Raw genomic sequence first — 20002 nt, 5'->3', positions numbered from 1 at the left:
CCATGTGATCAATAGAACAGAATAAAACTGTCCGACACATATTTTAATTCAGTTTCACTCTGTTTACAGTCTCTGTGTGACGATGGGAAACGTGAAATTAACCATTGATATTGACATTTTTTTTTAAGTGTCACACTCTTACATTTTATATAGAACATTTTATTTTAGTTAGTGGTAAGTTAACGAGCCTTCGTCATCAGCTAGCCGTATAGTGCACGCTAAGTGCGTATAAGAGATAAACATGTTTGACTTTCAGTGGCTTTACTTGTCAAGACACACTGTTGTAAAGTTCAAAATTACATGGAGCAACCATGATATGCAGGGCTATTATTGATTTTTCTTACAGATTTGGAGGCCCAATGTTTGAACAATTTGAACTTTAACCCCTCACTGGCAGCCCAATAGTAACAAGAAGCAGAAGTTAGAAAAAAATACAAATGTCACTGTAGAGTTATACAACACTACTTCCTGTAAGTGTATAGAAATCTAAATCATAAAAATACAAACAGGTCAGAATATTAACATCGTAACTGTTTACATAATCCACATTCACTCCACTGCAGCGTTAGTTAGCTGCTTTATAGCACCGCTATATTTACTGACCACACTATGTTGAGACTATTCAGAACAGACAATTCAATTCTTGGTTCTTCCCCCTTCATGGTGTGCTTGATGCAAACTACTGTATACCCCATGAAGTTCAAATTACCCAGATTAATCAGTTTATATTATGTCTGCATTGATCCCATGTCTTGAGGTTGTACACGTGAACCACATGGACCATCTGCATGTGTGTGTAAACACACCAATGAATTATGACATCCAGTGTAATGCAGGATAAATAGAGCTGCATGAGCATCCACTGTCTGCGATGGTCTGCTGTGAGGCCTCACTCGGCATTGACTCCTCTATTGAGCTGTGTGGAGTTGACATCAGGAGTCACAGAATTAGGTGGTGTGAGCTGCGCTTGGTCAATTTTGGATCCAATGTGATCAGGAACACTCAATAACATTTAGGGAATTCAGGTACACCTACAGCAAACACTCGGTAAAACAGGTTTTACACCAGCTGACAAGTGTCCAAGAAATCTTCACACCTTCAACGAAACAGACAGATTTTACTTTTACCTTTTTGCTTTACACACCTGATATCACACAGTACTTTTTTACCTCGTATTTTTTTAACTAATATCTTCCTGACATCAAGTGATGTTTAAAAAGAGCTACACACACACACACGCACACACACACACACACACACACACACACACACACACACACACACACACACACACACACACGCACACACACACACACACACGCACACACACACGCACACACCGAATGCACGCACAGAGTTCTTGAACAAAGCTTCCTTGCGTTGCTGACTGGGCCTCATTAGAGAATGAGCTCTCAGGACTAGAGACACAAAAGCCTCGCTCTCTTCTCCTTTCCTTCCCCTCTCTTCCTCTGTTCTCTTGGCCTTTTGATGTCAAGGGTACTGAACCATAGTGCACAGTCCAAAGAATGAGCTCATCAAGAATACACACTCAGTTTCCTCAAATTATTTTGTTTTTTTTTCTATTTCTGAGTATTTGTGTGTGACTGTGTGTGCGTGGAGAATCGGACCCAGAGAGCTACAAGCCCGATATGGTGCTGTTGTTCTGCGGCCGCTGGTCAGTTCATCACACAAAGAGCAGTGTTGAGAACTCCAGCGCTGCGATAGAGTGATAGAGACATCACAAAGACTACATTTTACTCCCTCTTTCCCCTCGGAGTTCAGGGGCTGCCCCCATAGAGGCCCGCCCACCACACACACACACACACACACACACACACACACACACACACACACACACACACACACACACACACACACACACACACACACACACACACACACACACACACACACACACACACACACACACACACACACACACACACACACACACGCTGGAACATATCTCTATCTCACACTTCACTCCATCATACCAAATGACTCAATACATTTCAGATCAATACCAGAGGAAGAGGAAAGGAAGATATGTGAGATCGACCCAACAAGGACAAAAGAACAAAGTGATGCTGATTCTTTCACACACTTACATTAATAACTAATGTCAAAATAAATGAATGTTGCTGTATAGTGAATTTAGGTCTCTAATCAAAATGTTTGCTCAAACAAGGGGCAATAAGAATCTAAGCTTGTAAAACAATATTAGTAGAAAATAATATTAGGTGAATAAACAGTCGCTCACTTGATGAATTTTGAGACTTTCCTCCTTCGATTGGTCACTTTGAACATTTGGTTTTGCGCTTGCAAATTTTGACACTACATAAAAGCCACATGAACTCCTGTATAAAAGTTATGAAACAGAAAACTGCGTGTAAAAAACTTCAACGCTCAAAGTTCCCACACGGTTTGTGACACTGAGGTTGAAAGTACGAACTCTCACACATGAGTCTGATTGGACAGTGACAATCCAATCACAGTGCAGCGTCCAATCAGAGGTCAGGTGGGTTGTGGAGGAGCCCGCTCTGTTGTCCAACATGAAAGTTCTTCAGAATCATCTTCCCTCTGGTTTCTGTTCTATTCAACTCTGTGTGAGTGAATTTCTACCGAACTGGAAAAAGGCTGAACACAACAGCTTCTTGCAGTGTCAGCTTTGATGTATCTATTAGGCCTAGTGCAGTTTAAACCATATATCCACTGCTAATAAACTACTTTATAAAGTAATGAATCGTGTTATCTCTTTCGTCAAATAAACAAAATGGAATGAAAACGTAGAGCAGCGTGAGCACAGAAGGATGGACACATTTGAACATTTGTGAGGGTTTGTAAAAGCACAGAAATATATTTTCTTTTCGAAGGACTTTTAAAGTGACGTCTAACAGATTCTAAATTTAGTAATCTTCCCTGTCAACAGTATGTGAACCAAGGTAAGTGCACATTTAAGCTGATATGCTGCTTAAATGCAGCACTTTCATGCTCAAACTGTGATTTTCAGTGTCATCCAGACCAGAAACACCAGGTAACAGGTACTAGAGGGTGCAGTTCAGACACAACTTTTAAACCTGATGTTTACGATCATTCACTGGAAACATGGTTAAATGACCACCAGGTTTTATTCAACAGTAACTTTACAATTATTAAGTCCGCTACTGTATTATGTTCTATTTTGTGCTTCAGCTCCAAAAAACTGATGTCCACTTCATTTTTACAGCTGTTATTTTGCAAACCAAGACTTTTCATTCAAAACACAAAATCATCCTGTAAAATATAATTTGTTGCTCTGGATGAAACGGCTCAAGTGTATTCAGATTAAAAATACTTGGGCTGTAGCACAGTAGTCATAATGTTTTCCTTATGTACATTTTACATTTGAGACTGATTCAGTAAACCTCCAATACTAGACTTACACATATAATAGATTACTTTATGGAATGGTATTTCTATATTTATGGTTTGTGGGGGATCTAAATACATCCTCTACTAATGTCCCACAATAAAAATCTATATAAATGACATAAAGCCAAATAAGTCACTGATAATTTAGTGCTCAGTTTATTAGAGTCATGGGACTTAATGTCTTATGAGTGTTAACATTGGTTAAAACTACATGTTAAACAATCATAACATGTCTATAACGTGTCTGCTATGTTTCCATCCTGCTGCATCGCTCTCTTCCTCTCTCTCTCTCTAAATAAGATGTATAAATAGGCCGATGACACAACTGTGCCCTTCACAAAGACACTGACGAGAGAGAAAAGAGCTGAGAACAAGACTCTGGCTTTAGTCACGGCCCCTTTATTCTTCTGCTTTTCAGACGCACAGGTTAAAAAGCAGCCATTTTTTTCTTTTCATGCCTCTCTCCCTCTCATCCCTCTCTCTCGTCCCCCCCACCCACCCCTTCGCGTTCTCTGAAACAGGTCGTCTATTGTGGCGGCTAGCGAAAGGCTACTGTGGCATTTATCAGAGAGCAGGAGGAGGAGAGGGAGGATGGGGGAGAGAAGACAAAACGCACTCCCAATAAAGCGATAGAACAAGAGAAAGGGAAGAAAGGATGTGTATGAAGGCCACTTTTTTTTTCTTCCTCTTCCTTCACAAAGCCCCCCCACCCCCTGCTCCTTCAGGCTAGCGCAGACAAAGGAGGCCCGACTCTCACAATGTGCTCTCTCCTTTAGCCCGGCACACTTTATATCCTCACTCCATTCACCGCTGCTTCTTAAAAGCACCCACGTGTGCACAATGTGTGTGCGTGCATGTGTGTGTTTTTATGGAGTTTGTGATGGTGGTGGTGGGGGTCTATGTTTGCTGAGGGTCTTATAGACCAAAGGGCCTGGGCTCTGAGGTGTTTCTATGGAAACGCCTTTGAGCAGTAAGAAACACAACAGGTGATTCTGCTGAGGGCCTGTTCGACTCCGCATTGAGAAACTGCAGGAGGTCTTCGCTCCGTGTGTGTGTGTGTGTGTGTGTGTGTGTGTGTGTGTGTGTGTGTGTGTGTGTGTGTGTGTGTGTGTGTGTGTGTGTGTGTGTGTGTGTGTACAAGTGTGTTTCACAAGTATAGCCGCTTATGCTACAAACAACTTAGTACCATAGGTCTTAACCAGCTCCAATAAGCTGAGGATCATGTTTGAAGTTGCTGGCCGGCCGACGTAATGACACGCTGCCTGGCTCCAAACACAGGCCTTGACCACACAACTGACTACACAGCTGATACATCCGCAGAGCATCTGGAAATAGGAAAAACACAGGAGGAACGCTGGTGGGAGGATACAAAATTAATTAAGCTATGCTCCATTAACCCTTATGTTATAAGACTAAGAGAAATCCATTCAAACAGATATGTCGAGATACGAGGCAGAGAGGACGATGAACACAGGAGCATGGACAGGAAGGAGGAAATGTCAGCAGGCACCAGGAGTTTGTTTACTGTACAAGTGACACTGTTATAATGAGTGTTTTTGTAATATCAGTGTACAGAGAATTATCACCTGAAACTGCAGCTCCCCTTTCTGCAACTTTCCTCTTATTTAGCTGTCCAGCCCACAACTCAAATGTTTTGGTTTCCTCTCACAGCCTATTGAACGTGGTTTTCAGCCGCAGCCAGCAGCTGTTTTCGACAAATAAGCTCTAAAAAGGCCAAAACACACTACCTGCTCAGCAACAAACAGCAGGCAGACAGAGTAACGACAACAGAGTGCAGCTCAGGCCGCATACATGTTCAAACCGGAGTCAGAGAGCGAAGTAACCGACCTGAACAGGCTAATGTGAGATGACGTACTGAGTTTGTGGAAACCTGTCACGCAGTTGTTGGTAAATGAACTATGAACTGCATTTTTAAATTGTTTCCAGTTCAATTAATTCAATATATGGCAGTCTCTGTCAACAGATACCGAGCGACAGGAAGAGTGAAGAGAGAAAGATCCGTTCTTGCATGAGCGAGAAAACTGAATTGCCTTCCACAGATGAAACTTGAAGGTCTTACTGTCTGCGTGGATGGTAAAAAAAAATTTATGAACCATAGCACGAGCATGTGGTAAAGTGACAGTGAGCACCATTCACTGTCAGCCCAGCAGTCAGGGGAAACTGGGGGTCAGTGTTTTGCTCACTGTTCATGCTACTGCATGTACAGTTAAATGTGCCGACATTACCAACTGTGACAAAAACCATAACATAATAATTTTTATTGGGTAATCTGGGTAAGCCTCAGGTCATGTATCCAGGCTCTATCACAAACTGTTGAACATGGTGGAGCATGAATTAAACAAAATTAAGACATTTTAAATGGATTCATTAAAATATGTCCACGCCCTCTATAATAACACATAAAGGCGTTTTCTGAACTGACACACCAACCTGCTGGATGGTTTGTTTGCACGTTCCAAAACTCTTACAAATTATTGTTGGGGGGGGATTTTATGAAGCTGTGGTTGAGGTTTATTTTGGTTTAGACACAAAAATTACCTGGTTAGATCAAGTTTCAGTTAAAGGTTCAGTGTGTAGGATTTAGTGACAACTGGTGGTGACGTTTCATGTTGCAGCTGAATACCCCTCACCTGACCCTCCTCTTCCAAACATGAAAGAGAACCTGTGGTAGCCTTCAGTTGTCATAAAAACTCTAAAGGTGTTTAGTTTGTCCAGTCTGGGCTACTGTAAAAAACATGGCGGCCTCCGTAAAGAGGACCCTCTCCTGATGTAAATATAAAGTATTTAAATATAAAGGGCCCATTCAATTTGTATAATTTAGATGAAACACACTAGTGAAAACATCACTAGGATTATTTTATATTCAATTTCCGCCAATAGATCCCTTTCACCTAAATCCTACACACTGGACCTTTAAAAGCAAAATGTTTGGTTGATCCATCCATTGATCTCCTCTCTCTGATTGTTGATCACCAGATCAATACCCGAGTACCTGAACTGAAACGCTCTCCTGGATGCAACTAAACAAATGAGTAACAAAGGAGGAAAGGTAGAAATTTTAAAGCGCAGGGGAAGATGACGGCTAATCAAACAAACAATATTGTGTAGAAGGACAAGCCCGATGATTTTTCTTTATTTACTTTCTACTAAGTAAAATCCATTAAAGGACCAAAACCAACAATGATGTGATCCAGCTAACAAGCAGTGACATACTGTATCATCCTCTGTGCCACACAGCCCTGCTGTTGCCCATAAACTATTTAAAACACATCAGTTTACCACATTTTTGCCCCGGGCCGTGTCTTTATCACCATGAGCACACAAACACACACTGTAGTTTACTGTGACTCCCCCACACGCAACGTCCTGCTGCTGTCAAGATCCACTGCTGCACCAAATATGGTTTCACCCACTGCTGAAGTTAGGCCACAACAAACCTCTATCTCACACAATTTCTCCTGTTTAAATAACATTACAAATTATGAAAGTAAAAATATAACAACTACAGAAGCCACAGTGAACTGTTTTAGAAAATGGCTCTTCTTCCTTTTCTTCTCTCTTCTACTTGGTACTGACGTCTTTACAGTCTGCAGGAGTCTTTGTTTGTGGAGGTGACAGGCTGATAAAATGCCACATGCTCAAATTTATCAGGGTGGTTTCTCCCTCAATTGTGTTACACTTCAACTAATGATGAAAACCAAGACACATGAAAAATAATTAAAACACGGAAAGAAATCCTTATCTGCCTGCAGGGGAACAGCGAGCGGCCTGGGAACAGCCAGCAGAGGAAGTATACGAACAAAAGTTTAGGGTCTGTCACTGACGGCGTGTAGCGGGACGGTTTGTGCTCATACAACCTTTTGGATTTATATCATACATGATCCATTTTCTGTTCACTGATCACTTACATCTGAGTGTTGAGTATGGCGAGGGATACATGACAGAGACAGAGATAACTTATCTATCTGTGCAGGATGTGAGAGTGGGCGGGTGATTTTCAAATTAGATGCCCGTTGATTGTTGTTCAAAAATTAAAAGAGGTGTCAAACACAACGTAGTCATAGACATTTTGTCGCATAAAGAAGTTTCTCGCATGCCATAAATGTTACATTCAAACAAGAAACCATCGTATACAAAGCAGGCACATAATGGTCAACTGTCCCTTCAGATTTCACAGATTTTTTAAAGGAAATGCAAATCATGCCACTGGACTGAGGTGTCACAAACAAACGGCCTGTGGTCATTTGCAAATTATCACAAACAGACGCATTTGTGCAATATATCTTATAGAGAAATAAATCAACAGATGACAACAGACAACAGACAACAGACAACAGAGCGACACTGTTTAGACCAAGACGGGAAAGTCATGTAAATGAACCAGGAAACTGGCATGTTTATATTTGTGCACGCCAAGCTCCTCTATCAATAGAGCGTTTGTGAATTCTCTCGATTGGCGCAGAAATAAACAAATGAGTTGGAAAGAGGATGGAAACCAGCTGATTATGCACCTTTAGCCACAGTCTTTGCGAATGAGAAAGAAAATCTGTCAGACAACACTGAAGAAGAAGTAAAAGGAGCAGAGACGTATACAAGTTTAAAGCCTCTCAGTCTTTGTGAAAGTGTAAATTGTTAAAATTATTATCCTAGTTTTTTTTGTCATAATAACCTCTTAATTACATCTAACACAATCCCTTTTTTAAGCTTTAAATGTATTATGGTCATAGCAACTCTAAATTATCTATGCAACTTCTGTCAAACAATTTTTATTATTTTCCCTCTGTAAATGAAGAGGCAGCTTTTACTGCATTTTATTGCGGCACATAAAGCATGTAAACGTGCGTATTCCTGTCCCGTGCGCCAAACAATACGGGGCTGTTGTGTGTCCAGCGTTACGGGAACAGCCAGACAAAAGAAACCTGCAGTTATGGCCCTTTCCCAAGAGCAGAACCTGAAACACGCCACATACTTCCCAACAAAAGCTTCCCTCTTGTCTCTGTATTTAATGTAACACACCTTAGTCCTGTAGGAGCTTGCATTGTGACGTTTGCGTGCTGAATGAACACAGACAACCGTGCACACGTTCGACACAGGCGTGCACACACGTAGGGAAAGTTCAGAAAATTCATGTGCGTGTGTGTGTGTATTTTTTTCTAGGGATTAAAGAGTGTTCAAAAGTGGCATGGGAAATGCAAGGCAGTGTTCAAGGATGCTTCCGTTCTTTCTTTGCCAAAACTGATTTACAGCAGTTGATAAAGAGACCAGCCACAGCTAAACGCACAGGCTTCAGTCCTGCATTATTAACATGTTATTATAAGCTTATGACAAGCTGCATGGACCACTGAGCGCACATTCAAGGCACAGCTGGCATACCATGTATGTGCAGGACAGAGCAAGATCTCCTACTTACTCAAAAACCTTTATAGGAAGAGAAACCTGAGCGTGTGGATTGTGATCCTCGTCACTGCTGCTTTCAGACACAAAAGTCTCAGAAGAATCTGCCACAGAAACAAACGCATTAAAAGCCAACAAGGTTCTTAAGCCTGTGAGCCGAAAACATGTCACTCATCTTGTTGAGGGTTTGTAAAAAAGAAGAAGGTTGCTGCATGTGAAGTAGGAAATCTTACCTTGAATGTGTGTAGATGCTCATAGTGGTTGTGTGAGTGTTTGTGTGGGCTGTTGTCTCTAAGAGTAGCTCATCAGAAGTATAAGACTTGCACTTTTATCACCCGCCCAGTTCCAACCACTGTGTGTCCCTGTGTGTGTGTGTGTGTGTGTGTGTGTGTGTGTGTGTGTGTGTGTGTGTGTGTGTGTGTGTGTGTGTGTATGTATACAAGTGTGTGTTTCTGATCTCCACAAGGCAACAGGTGGAGAATGTCTTTAAAAAGAAAATCCTGTGAGAGGAGAGATGTGAAGATGGACGCAGAACATGAAAGAAGTGCTCCACCTTTGTGTTTCCTTCACAAAGACACGAACTCCAGCAGCCTCTCCTGACACATTTAACATCTCCACTTATAATTACAGCTCTTCCTCAGGCTGTTTGCCTCCCAGATAAAAAGATGTGAAGAAGTGAAGATGAGATGTGTCTTGACACTTAAACGATGACCAAGATGATCTTCACACCTCAGCCATAATTTAAAGCAAATTAAACTCCAGTTTCTCAGCACTTAACACAGAATGTATATGTCTTTGTGATACGAACGTACAGAATCTCTGACAACTAGGTGTTCTCGGGTCATAATGGCTCAGCATGAGGACAACAGCCTCTTCCATAATGCAGAAGTAGAAACGGTGAGCAATAGAAATTGTGTAGATGGAAATATAGTGAAGAATTAACCCGGATAAAACTTTTTATCAACTTTTTAAGGCACAGAAAAGAAGAGAGACACTTTATCCACATATGAGACCTGAACAGAAACATGGATCCAAAGAGAACAAACCCACATCAACTTAAGTCCCATCACCGCAACAGCATCATCCCAAAGTACAAAAACCTATCGTACAAGGCAAAGAAATGCAGAATTTGCAAAGCTGGAGCCAGAGAGGTTTTGACATCTTTGCTCGCAAAACGATGACAGTTAACTGACACAATAGAAAGAATTAATTGATTTTTAAATAAATTGATCAACTAATCATAATGGCGTAAAGTTATGACTGCTGGTCTGCCAAAATATATGGGTTTTTTATCATTTAGTTTGCAGCACATTGTCTTGAGACAATTTCCATCGATTTTCTGTAAGAGAACAAACACAATAAATAAAATAAAGCGTAAAAAGTCAAATTCACATCACTTGTATTGAAGTTTAAAACATGTTGCACGAGTGTATAAAACAACAAAGTCCTGTGAGCACATGTGTTGAGTGCAGATCACAGCATAATTTACTCTTTTTATCATGTTCCTGACAGGTCTCGCTTTAAAGATATTAATCTCAATGAGACTTGTTATGTGGTTAAACGACGGAGAATGAAAAAGAATCACAATGTGTTTCGATTTATCATAGAAAAAATATATTGTCTCACATTTTTGTGAATTAGTTTTACTTAACAATCTCTTACTTTTAAAATGACTTAAAAACAGTTACAACTGACAGGAGAAATTTATACTGTCAATTAATCAATCAGTTCTAAAACTCTAAAAGCTCCAAAAGCCCAAACTCTTCACATATGTAAAAGAAAAATTTCAATAACTCATCGAGTCAAGTTTTACCAATTTTATCGCAGTAATTTAGTGAACAGAATGATGCTATTCTCACAACATGACGCCGTAACTAAATCATGGTTCTGAATTACTGCTTGGCCTGAAGTCAGAGCAATGATGTGTAAATGAAACTGTCAGCGTGTTTGTCAGTCGGGCGACCATCTGAGTGTTTCCACGTTCACAGCTCTGGTGATTTCTTCCAAAGGACACAATGCGGCGAGAAGGTTTTATTTAAAGAGATCACAAGGCCTCCCCGCACCCAGCATTGTGCCGTGTGATTGGCTTGGCCTCACACTGCGCTGAAGGAGAGGCTGAGGAGCATGCACACACACACACACACACACACACACACACACACACACACACACACACACACACACACACACACACACACACACACACACACACACACACACACACACACACACACACACACACACACACACACACACACACACAGACACACAAATACACACACTTGCACACACATATACATACAGACAGACCATTATTCTCCATTGTAGTGTTTCTCTGTGGACTCCTGGTTCAATAGGATTCAGAGAACAATGTCCAGCGGATATAAGAGGTCAGTAGAAGAGATGGGGAAAAAACCTTTGTCTGCTCTGTTGCCCTTATGGAGACATTGGATGTGTAGGAAATAGTGCGCGCACACACACAAATTAAATACCCAATTTAACAAATTCTAAATTCTAACGCATGTTTGAAAAATACGATACAAATAATGAACAAGGTGTCCGGATATACAGAAATCAAAAGTGAGGTGAAGTCTAGTATTTCCGAGGCAGAGTCTTTATCAATATAACATGTTAACATTAGGTGGGAAAGAGGGAAAAAGGAAATAAAAGAAATTGTTATTGATTTCTGAACATTTTATTAAGTAAACAAATGTTTGGGTTGGTTTGTTTTTAAATTCCCGGTTTGTGCCTCTGATATATTACCATTGCATCCCAAATATCCGGATTTAACACCTGCCAATCTTTAAAAAAGAACAGAATGTCATATCCCTACAGTTACTGCTGTTGTATTGGGTATTTCCAGAGACTAAAACAAGCAGAAAAACCTAGATATAGATAAGTTCTGACTACCAGTGTGGTTTAGAAAAAGGGCAAGAGTAAGGAAATGGGTTAAAAATATTTTTTTTAATGTGCACCGAGTGCCGAGGAGGGTGAACAGTAAATGTTGTTGTCTATCAAAGATCGGCAGGTATTTTATTTCAGGTTAATTGGTTGTTTAACACTTGAATGTAAAGGTATAACAAGATGGCACACGCTCAGGGCAATATTAATATTCATGTAAATACTGTTGATGTGTCCTGAAGCACAGTTTTAACTGACACCTGCCAGCCAATCAGAGTATATATAGAGTATCTACTGCGGTGAATGATGCACTCAACCCGACCGACTGAAAGAGAGAGTACAGAGCCAGCACCCAGGTCACCTTTCCTCCATGAACCCATTCACCTGGAAACACAAAGCTGCACATGACGAGAGGAGGAGGGGCAGAGGTGAAAGGTGAAATGCCAAACCCCTCCTTGAGATTGTGCTCCTTAGGTGTGTGTGTGTGTGTGTGTGTATGTGTGTGTGTGTGTGTGTGTGTGTGTGTGTGCGTGCGTGTTTGCGTTGGTGTATGTTTGTGTGCGTGTATGTTTGCGTGTGTGTGTGTGTGTGTGTGTGTGTGTGTGTCCTGTTCACCACTAGAGATATAGAGATGCAGCATGACAGTCCCTCTCACAAGACGAAAGAAAGAAAGAAAGAAAGAAAGAAAGAAAGAAAGAAAGAAAGAAAGAAAGAAAAAGGAGTGGTGGCAGCAGTAGGGGGTGTGAAGATGGGAGCGAAGAGCGGATGAGGAAAGAAAGGAGACTGACGGAAAGAAAGGTCAGGGACTCCCCACTGACGGACAGCTTTGTATTCAGCCAGCCACTGTAAAGACAAGCACACAAACACACACACACGCACACACACACAAATCTACAACTTCACTGCTCAGTGCGACCCCCGCCGTGGCAGAATGCCCACAAGCTTTCGAACACTTTCCACTCTGCGCTGAGGCTGAGACGACACCTCTGAACTGGTCCCAGACCTGCTGTCTGTCCGTCCAGCAGCAGATGTCACACTGAGGGGCTCCTCAGGCGTTTCACATCGACTCTGCCTCACTGTTGATCCACATTTAACACACACACACACACACGCACACAGAGAAAGACACTTACTCCTGCCCTTTCCCCGGCTAAGGACCCCTGAATGCTCTTAAAGGACGTTCTGGGTGGGACATTGACCACACTGACATACAATTCTCCCATGATTCATGTGCTTTATGTAGTAAATGACCACTTCTAGACAGCAAGTGTCATTTTGTCATCCTCCGCTGTGTATAAACTACAGTTTTAGATAACCACCACATGACAAGATGTTATTTTAGTACTTCCTTGAGGTTATTTTATAAAAACAGGACCACTTAAGGACAACTTCACATCATTGGGAAACTGTTAACGCCTGTACCTATTCTGGGGGAACCTGCTGATAGCCGCTCATTTGCACCTGCCAACAGATCTGACATCATCATCACCACCACCACCATCCTCCTCTCCATCATCACCATCACCATCATCCCCACCATCCCCAATGAGCTGCCTTCCATGCAGAGCAGCAGCAGCAGCAGCAGCAGCCTCTGGCACATTGAGAAACAGAAAATAAAGATGTGACAGGAAGGAGTGAAAGAGATGGAGCTGCTGCTGCTGCTGCTGCTGGTGGTGGTGGAGGGGGAGAGAAGTTGAGTCAGGTCACAGTCAAATTGTGTTTGGATGCAGGGAAGCAAATACATGATGTTTTTTGGAATTCTGAAACAACTGCCTATAGGCTGATATAGTTTGCGCCACACATGACAGTCAGGAGAGTTTGGGAAGTTTTCAAAGCAAACGGTGCACGACACGCAGAGTTTCTGCTGAGACTCTCCAAACCAACGGGATTTAAGACAGAGGATATTAACGCATGAAGTGCATTTGAAGACACTGAAATGTAAACAACTACTCACCAGTCCTCGTGCGCACTGGTCTGTCCACGGGTTAAAAAAAACAAACGGATGTAGTCTTTAGATTAATAAATTTAAAAAAACTTTCTCCTCTTCCTCTCCGCACTTTAACTGCTCACCGCATGCAAAGCGCGGTGGTTTGGGACAGAGGCTGCTCCGTGCGCGGCTCCCGGTCCTTCAGAGTGGAGCCAGCCGGCTGGTAGTCGTGGATCTTTTTCTCTCTTCTCTTTTTGCGGTGAGGAGTGGAGGGAGAATAGGAGAGAGAGTGTGTGAGCGAGAGAGAGACTGAGGGAGGCGGAATGCTGCTGCGCTGTGCGTAAACGTTTTGGAGATGGCGGAGCGGACCTGTGCTCTCACCTCCTCACTCCCGGTGACTTTCTGTCTGCGGGTTTCCTACTGTCACAGTCGGCATGCAGCGCCCTGCCGCTCACCTCCCACTTAAAGGGAGAGGGACTGATTTCCAGGTGCAGGACGGAGAGAGAGGGGGAGAGGGGGAGAGAGAGAATAACCAAAACAAAAAGAAGAGTGAAGCAGACGAGAGAGAGTCGATAATCTGTTGATTGCACCCTCGTCATATTTACACACTAATTGATCAGTCTATTGATGACTATTGATGGGTTAGTTCCCATCAACACTGACAGACTTTTCTCTTCCAATACATCAATATCTAATCCAGAGACAGACTCAAGGGGAGGGTGTGTTGTAATGCCGTCTTTCTTTCCTTCTCTTTAATTATGTTTTACTTCAACTTTCATGTTATGTTTAAAAGCGACCAACACAGTTACATCACGCAGATGACTTTCACACGTGTCATAAAAGGTGTGTCATACACAGGAAACAATCATGTCTTTGTACCACGGCTTTATATCTAATAAAGGAACCACATTTCTAGAGCTTCTAAAAGGAAAAGGCAGTCTACAAGTGTGTCTTTGTTCTACATCATAACAAAATGAATTGTGTGTACTGACATATATCCAAATGCAGGTTCAGTGTTGTGCACCACAAGTAGTTCTGCTTACTGGTGTAATTAGATTAAACATCATAGGCCCTCTTTTTCTCTATTTGCATTTTCACTCTATGAACTAGAGGCCTTTGCTGAAACCCTGCGTGTTTCATTCGCCGGGACCAGGGTCTAACTTAAGTTTTTACCCCACAAAAAGTCCCTGCTGGAGAGAGGAAGTACTCTCTGTAAGTGCAGGAGCCTTCAGGGTGGGGCTTGCAATAGCATATCAAGTCTGTTTCCTTACTTTAAGGTGTTTGCATCACTCTTTACCCATCAGCGGCCCATCAAACCATCCATGAAGTTTTTACCATCCTCTGCAGGCAGATTTAGCATAACATCAGTAGATACGCTCGCTGTGCACTTTGTCAAATCTACACACCTGCCCCAGACAGCTACTGCCATAGTTTGAATGCCATTCTTTAGGAAACACTGATATAGCATCAACGCTATTGTATAGTCTTCTGAATTACCGGCGTCAGGTGGACTCGAGTTAAACAGCTGTTGATTGTTTAACGTCAGCAAGCTAAGTTGCTTACCTCCCTTGGGCTTCATCTTCAATTGTTCTTGTCCTCATTTCGCTACTGAACGAACCAAGGGTGAAATATTACTGCCCCCTTGTGTGTGATTGTAGATAGCATGATATGTGCTGTGTCTGTCTCAGCACAGGCTCTCCCTTTTACACAGACATTGATTGAGCTCTGTGAATCAACTGCCGGCATGAAGGTGGAAACACTGTAACCCCCTATTCCAGGTTCATAACAGTTATACAGAATGATGAGGTGGAATGAAGGTGCAACGTTCCCACCTTGAAGAGGCTCTGAAAAGGCTGATGACAGTGGAAGGTTACCTGTGTAACCTGTTCTGCACATGTGTTTTAAGGGTGATTTAAACTCACACACTTATGGTCCGTCATGGTGAACTGAACTGTGACCAAATCACTTGAAGCTCCTTTTATAATGTGTCTACATCTCTTTACACATTAAATGACCTGAACAAATCTTAGAGAGTGACTGAAATATCTGGTAAATGAGTTGCATCACTTATTATTATCATCTTTAAGAGCATTTGCTTTTTTAGTTAGATGACTTATCATCTTAATACTTTTAATATTTTTGGGGGGATGCAGTTTTTCAGTTTTAGATAAAGGTCCAAAAAGGTACAATTAAGGTTGGGAAAGGGCTTCATTGATTTAACAAGTGAAACAGAATGTTCACACCAAATTATCTGCCACCACTCCTATAGTACAGAGGGAAACAAAAAACGTAATTTGTGCTCGTAAAAGAAAAAGATAATAATTTGACAAACTCGACAGCAGTGAGAGTTTTCAGGAAAAATGTTACACGGACATTAAAATTGACATTGTTTGGTGACCTTGTGTATGAAAAACTACTACTTCTCTGTTCTTGAAACCATTTGTAATAAAAAAAAAAATATCGAAGACATTCACACACTTTATGACAACATTGGTTAAAATATTGAGTGTCTATTCTTTTTTTTACAAAATATTCCATCCACAACCATGTTTATTTGTATTATTGCTGCACTATTAAATCAATTTAAACAATACACCTACTTTTATATTTCTTTTTCATATCAGAAACATATTTTAAAATAAAACTGTTTAGGTTTATATAGCTATTTTAAAACCTCAGGCATTTTAACACCAGTGTGGATCAATTTGAAAATGTGGTTTTAGCTGCTTTTCTGTCCCAACAAAGCTTTTTTGTAGGTTTTCCACAATAAAAGTTTTCTTTAATGGGACAAGCAGACAGTTGTGATTGTTGAAAACTCTGCAGACGCAGTTAGCACAGTGCTGCTATCATCAACATGCTAACATTCTCATAATATGTAAAATGCTGTAGTTTGTTAAATTATATATTATATAATTTATGTATATAAGATGGATGACAATTCAACTTCAAAATTGAAGTCAAATGATTATGTTTGCCCCCTGGTGGATGGCTGCAGTATAGGTCATAAACCCAGCTGCCTACATGTTAGTGGATGGGACATGAGCCAAATTAAAAAGTCAAAATAACAGGATTTCTGTCATTTTATCACACGGATGTTTGTTCAAGTGTTAATGTTTCTCTTAATTTTGTTTTTAGTGGAATGACACATCAAAATAGACATCCATCCATCTATCCAACCATCCATCCATCCATCTATCCAACCCTCCATTCATCCATCCATCCATCCCTCTGACCAACTATCCAACCAACCATCCATTCATCAAACAAACCTTCCATCCAACCATCCATCCATCCAACCAACCCTCCTTCCATCCATCCATCCATCCATCCATCCATCCATCCATCCATCCATCCATCCATCCATCCATCCAACCAACCTTCCAACCAACCTTCCAACCAACCCTCCATTCATCCATCCATCCATCCATCTGACCAACTATCCAACCAGCCATCCATTCATCAAACAAACCTTCCATCCAACCATCCATCCATCCAACCAACCCTCCTTCCATCCATCAATCCATCCATCCATCCATCAATCAAACCAACCTTCCATCCAACCATCCATCCATCCAACCAACCAACCCTCCATCCATCCATTCATCCATTCATCCATCCATTCATCCATCCAACCATCCATCGACCCATCCATCCATCCATCCATCCATCCATCCATCCATCCATCCATCCATCCATCCATCCATCCATCCAACCAACCAACCCTCCATCCATCAATCAATCAATCCATCCATCCATCCATCCATCCATCCAACCAACCATCCATCCATCCATCCATCCAGCCAACCATCCATCCATCCATCCATCCATCCATCCATCCATCCAGCCAACCATCCATCCATCCATCCATCCGGCCATCCATCCATCCATCCATCAATCCATCCATCCAACCATCCATCAATTCATCCAACCAACCCAACTCTTCCATTCATCCAACCAACCCTCCGTTCATCCATCCATCCATCCATAAAAGATGTGTTTTAATGTATCTGCATTGGTATTGGCTTCTCTTATCTATATGTGTGAATAACACTTCCAAGGAAGACAACAGGCTGACAGGACATCATAAAAATGTGACTGAACAAGTGAAGACCTCATGTAAAGAAAAAAAGAAAGAAAGAAAGAAAGAAAGAAATTGGTGAGGTCATGGGAGTGCAGACGGTGTGAAGATAAAAGGAGGCGCGGCTCTATGGGGACAGGGAGTGATAGAGAAAGAAAGAGGGGGAGAAAAAGAGGAGGAGAGAGAATGAAAGAGAGCGAGAGAATGAGGTAGAGCGAGCTTGGCTGTGCATTGGGGGAGCTGATGTGCCATTTCTAATCCCTCCTGTTCGTGGCTTTGTGCCGTGGCCCAGCAGGAAGTGGGAGCTGGGCAGACAACAATTAACAAAAGAGCTGTGAAGAATACAATTAGCCATCAATGGCCAACCACGGGCCTTTGTGCCTGTCGCCATGGAGACGGCACAACACCACTATACCAAGATTACAAAACCCTTTTCTACACTTGTCCTTTTTTCCTCTCCATCTACCCTTTTCTCTCGTACCCTTTCACTTTTTTTCCCCACTTTTCTATTTTCTTTTGTTTTCAAACTAATGTCCCTTTTTCCTCTTCTGTTCATCTTCTTAATCCCCCTCTCTCCGACACAGTAGTCGGACTCATATGTGCAGCCTCACACATGACGTCTTGGTTCATACTTTCTGGGAAGCTACATGCAGTCTCTCTCTCTCTGTTGTGATGTTGTGGCGTCTTGGATTTCTCAGGATGACGGACAGTGTGGAGGTTCAAGCACTAAATGTACCTCACTACATCCCCCAATAAGAGAAACTGACACCTCAGTATATGGGCTCCGGCTAAATTTATTCAGACAATCCCAGACAGTGATGTTGTGTCCAGTTCTATGTGAAGAACGAAGCAGCTGCAGTTGCACTCGCCGTATTAACGACAACATCTACCTTTCAGCTGCATTTTGAAAACACCTGTGGCTGTGAGAGGTCGCCCACTGAGAAAAGTTCATCAAGACTGTTGGATGTTTTCCAAGCTCATCCTGTCGTGTGGTGCACCCCCAGTGTCTCCACATCAAAAGAGCTAGAGTTTTTGCACTGAGCGTTCAGTAAACATGTCGTGCTGTATATGTATAAAGAGGTCAAATCTCCAACAACACTGCAGGATGTAGAGCAACTTTATTGTTAGACCAATGTGTTTCAACTTGTGGACTTCATCAGGGTCATCTAATGTGGATCACAGCCACTGAAAAAAGACGGTCTTAAAGGGCAAGTCCACCTTTTTACATGTCAATTTCTATTCATGGTTCTAGGAAGCAAACATTTACAAAGAGGCCGTGGCATGTTCAGAGAAGGAACTAGAAGCGAAAAATCAGCATATGGACTAAAGTCTGTGTTGCCAAACAGCCAAAGTGCTGTTGCAAAAACTATTGTAATTAAAACATTGTCTGCAGTGGAGAACTACAGTTTTGAGTGTGTTCACAACATAGCAGTCTGTTGGCCTGGTACATATGTCGAAAGAAGATGTCTTAAGTTGTCTTTTAGCTGCAGTGACAGTTGCTAACTAACACGACACTCTCCGACAAAACTATTTTCGGCATTCGAGTTGCATTGTGCGTAATGTAGTTGGTTGATTGTGAGAGTGCATCCTGAGTATGAACATGTTAAAGCAGTCCAATGCAAAAATGATGGATTCCAATTCAACCAATTTAGACTCCATTAGCTTCCAAATGGGGCTCAATATTGTTCATCCATATTGAGATCATTTTTTTATTTGTACTGCATAATTATAATGACTTCAATTAGATAGTACAAGCCCCCTCCTTCTTTTGTTGTTTGATTTTGAAAAGTTCATCCTTCAAAAATGTTCTCAGCAACCCTCCAAAACCTTAAAAAACATGGATGTTAATATGATGTTAGTTCTGAAATAGGAATAAAGTAGAATTTAGCCCTCTCCTTGAGACACTTATCTTGAAGTGGATATTTATTTAGTCTTCACATAGTTTTCCTCTGCTCCCTCTTCAAATTTTATTCCATTATAACTTGGTAATATTTCACAATTTGTAACCTTTGAAATCTTGTTTTTAAACATTAAGAAATGATCTATGTAAACAAAATACCTTAAGTGAATCAGATTTCAAAGTGAAGGCCTTCTCTTGGTGGATGTCAACAACACCAGACATCCACGAGTCCCAAATTTGTTTGCGTACCACTATAAACTTGATTTGTTTCAAACTCACAACATTTGGCTGTTCATAGGCCATAACTAGATTTGTGGCCTGGCCAGCAGAAATACTGATCATGTCTAAGAGATGGTATTTTTAACTGCAT

General features: G+C 41.5%; 1 protein-coding gene across 5 annotated transcripts in view; it reads right to left on the bottom strand.

The window, feature by feature from the left end:
• LOC117760902 (transcription factor SOX-13-like) overlaps positions 1-14289 on the bottom strand; it is a 46400-nt gene extending 32111 nt beyond the window's left edge. For 2 of the 5 annotated variants that reach the window (XM_034584293.1, XM_034584294.1), the window contains exon 1: positions 9060-9122. In XM_034584293.1, coding sequence (XP_034440184.1) covers positions 9060-9082 — 23 coding nt within the window. In that variant the 5' untranslated portion in view covers positions 9083-9122. Of the gene's footprint in view, positions 1-8842; positions 8867-9059; positions 9123-13681; positions 13723-13755 lie in introns of those variants that run through there. The other 3 variants (XM_034584295.1, XM_034584298.1, XM_034584297.1) reach the window with 3 other exon arrangements.
• Between the last annotated feature and the right edge of the window lie 5713 nt (positions 14290-20002).

This window comes from Hippoglossus hippoglossus, chromosome 5 (assembly GCF_009819705.1).
Source record: "Hippoglossus hippoglossus isolate fHipHip1 chromosome 5, fHipHip1.pri, whole genome shotgun sequence".
NCBI lineage: Eukaryota > Metazoa > Chordata > Actinopteri > Pleuronectiformes > Pleuronectidae > Hippoglossus > Hippoglossus hippoglossus.
This window is presented reverse-complemented; position numbering and strand designations above follow the sequence as displayed.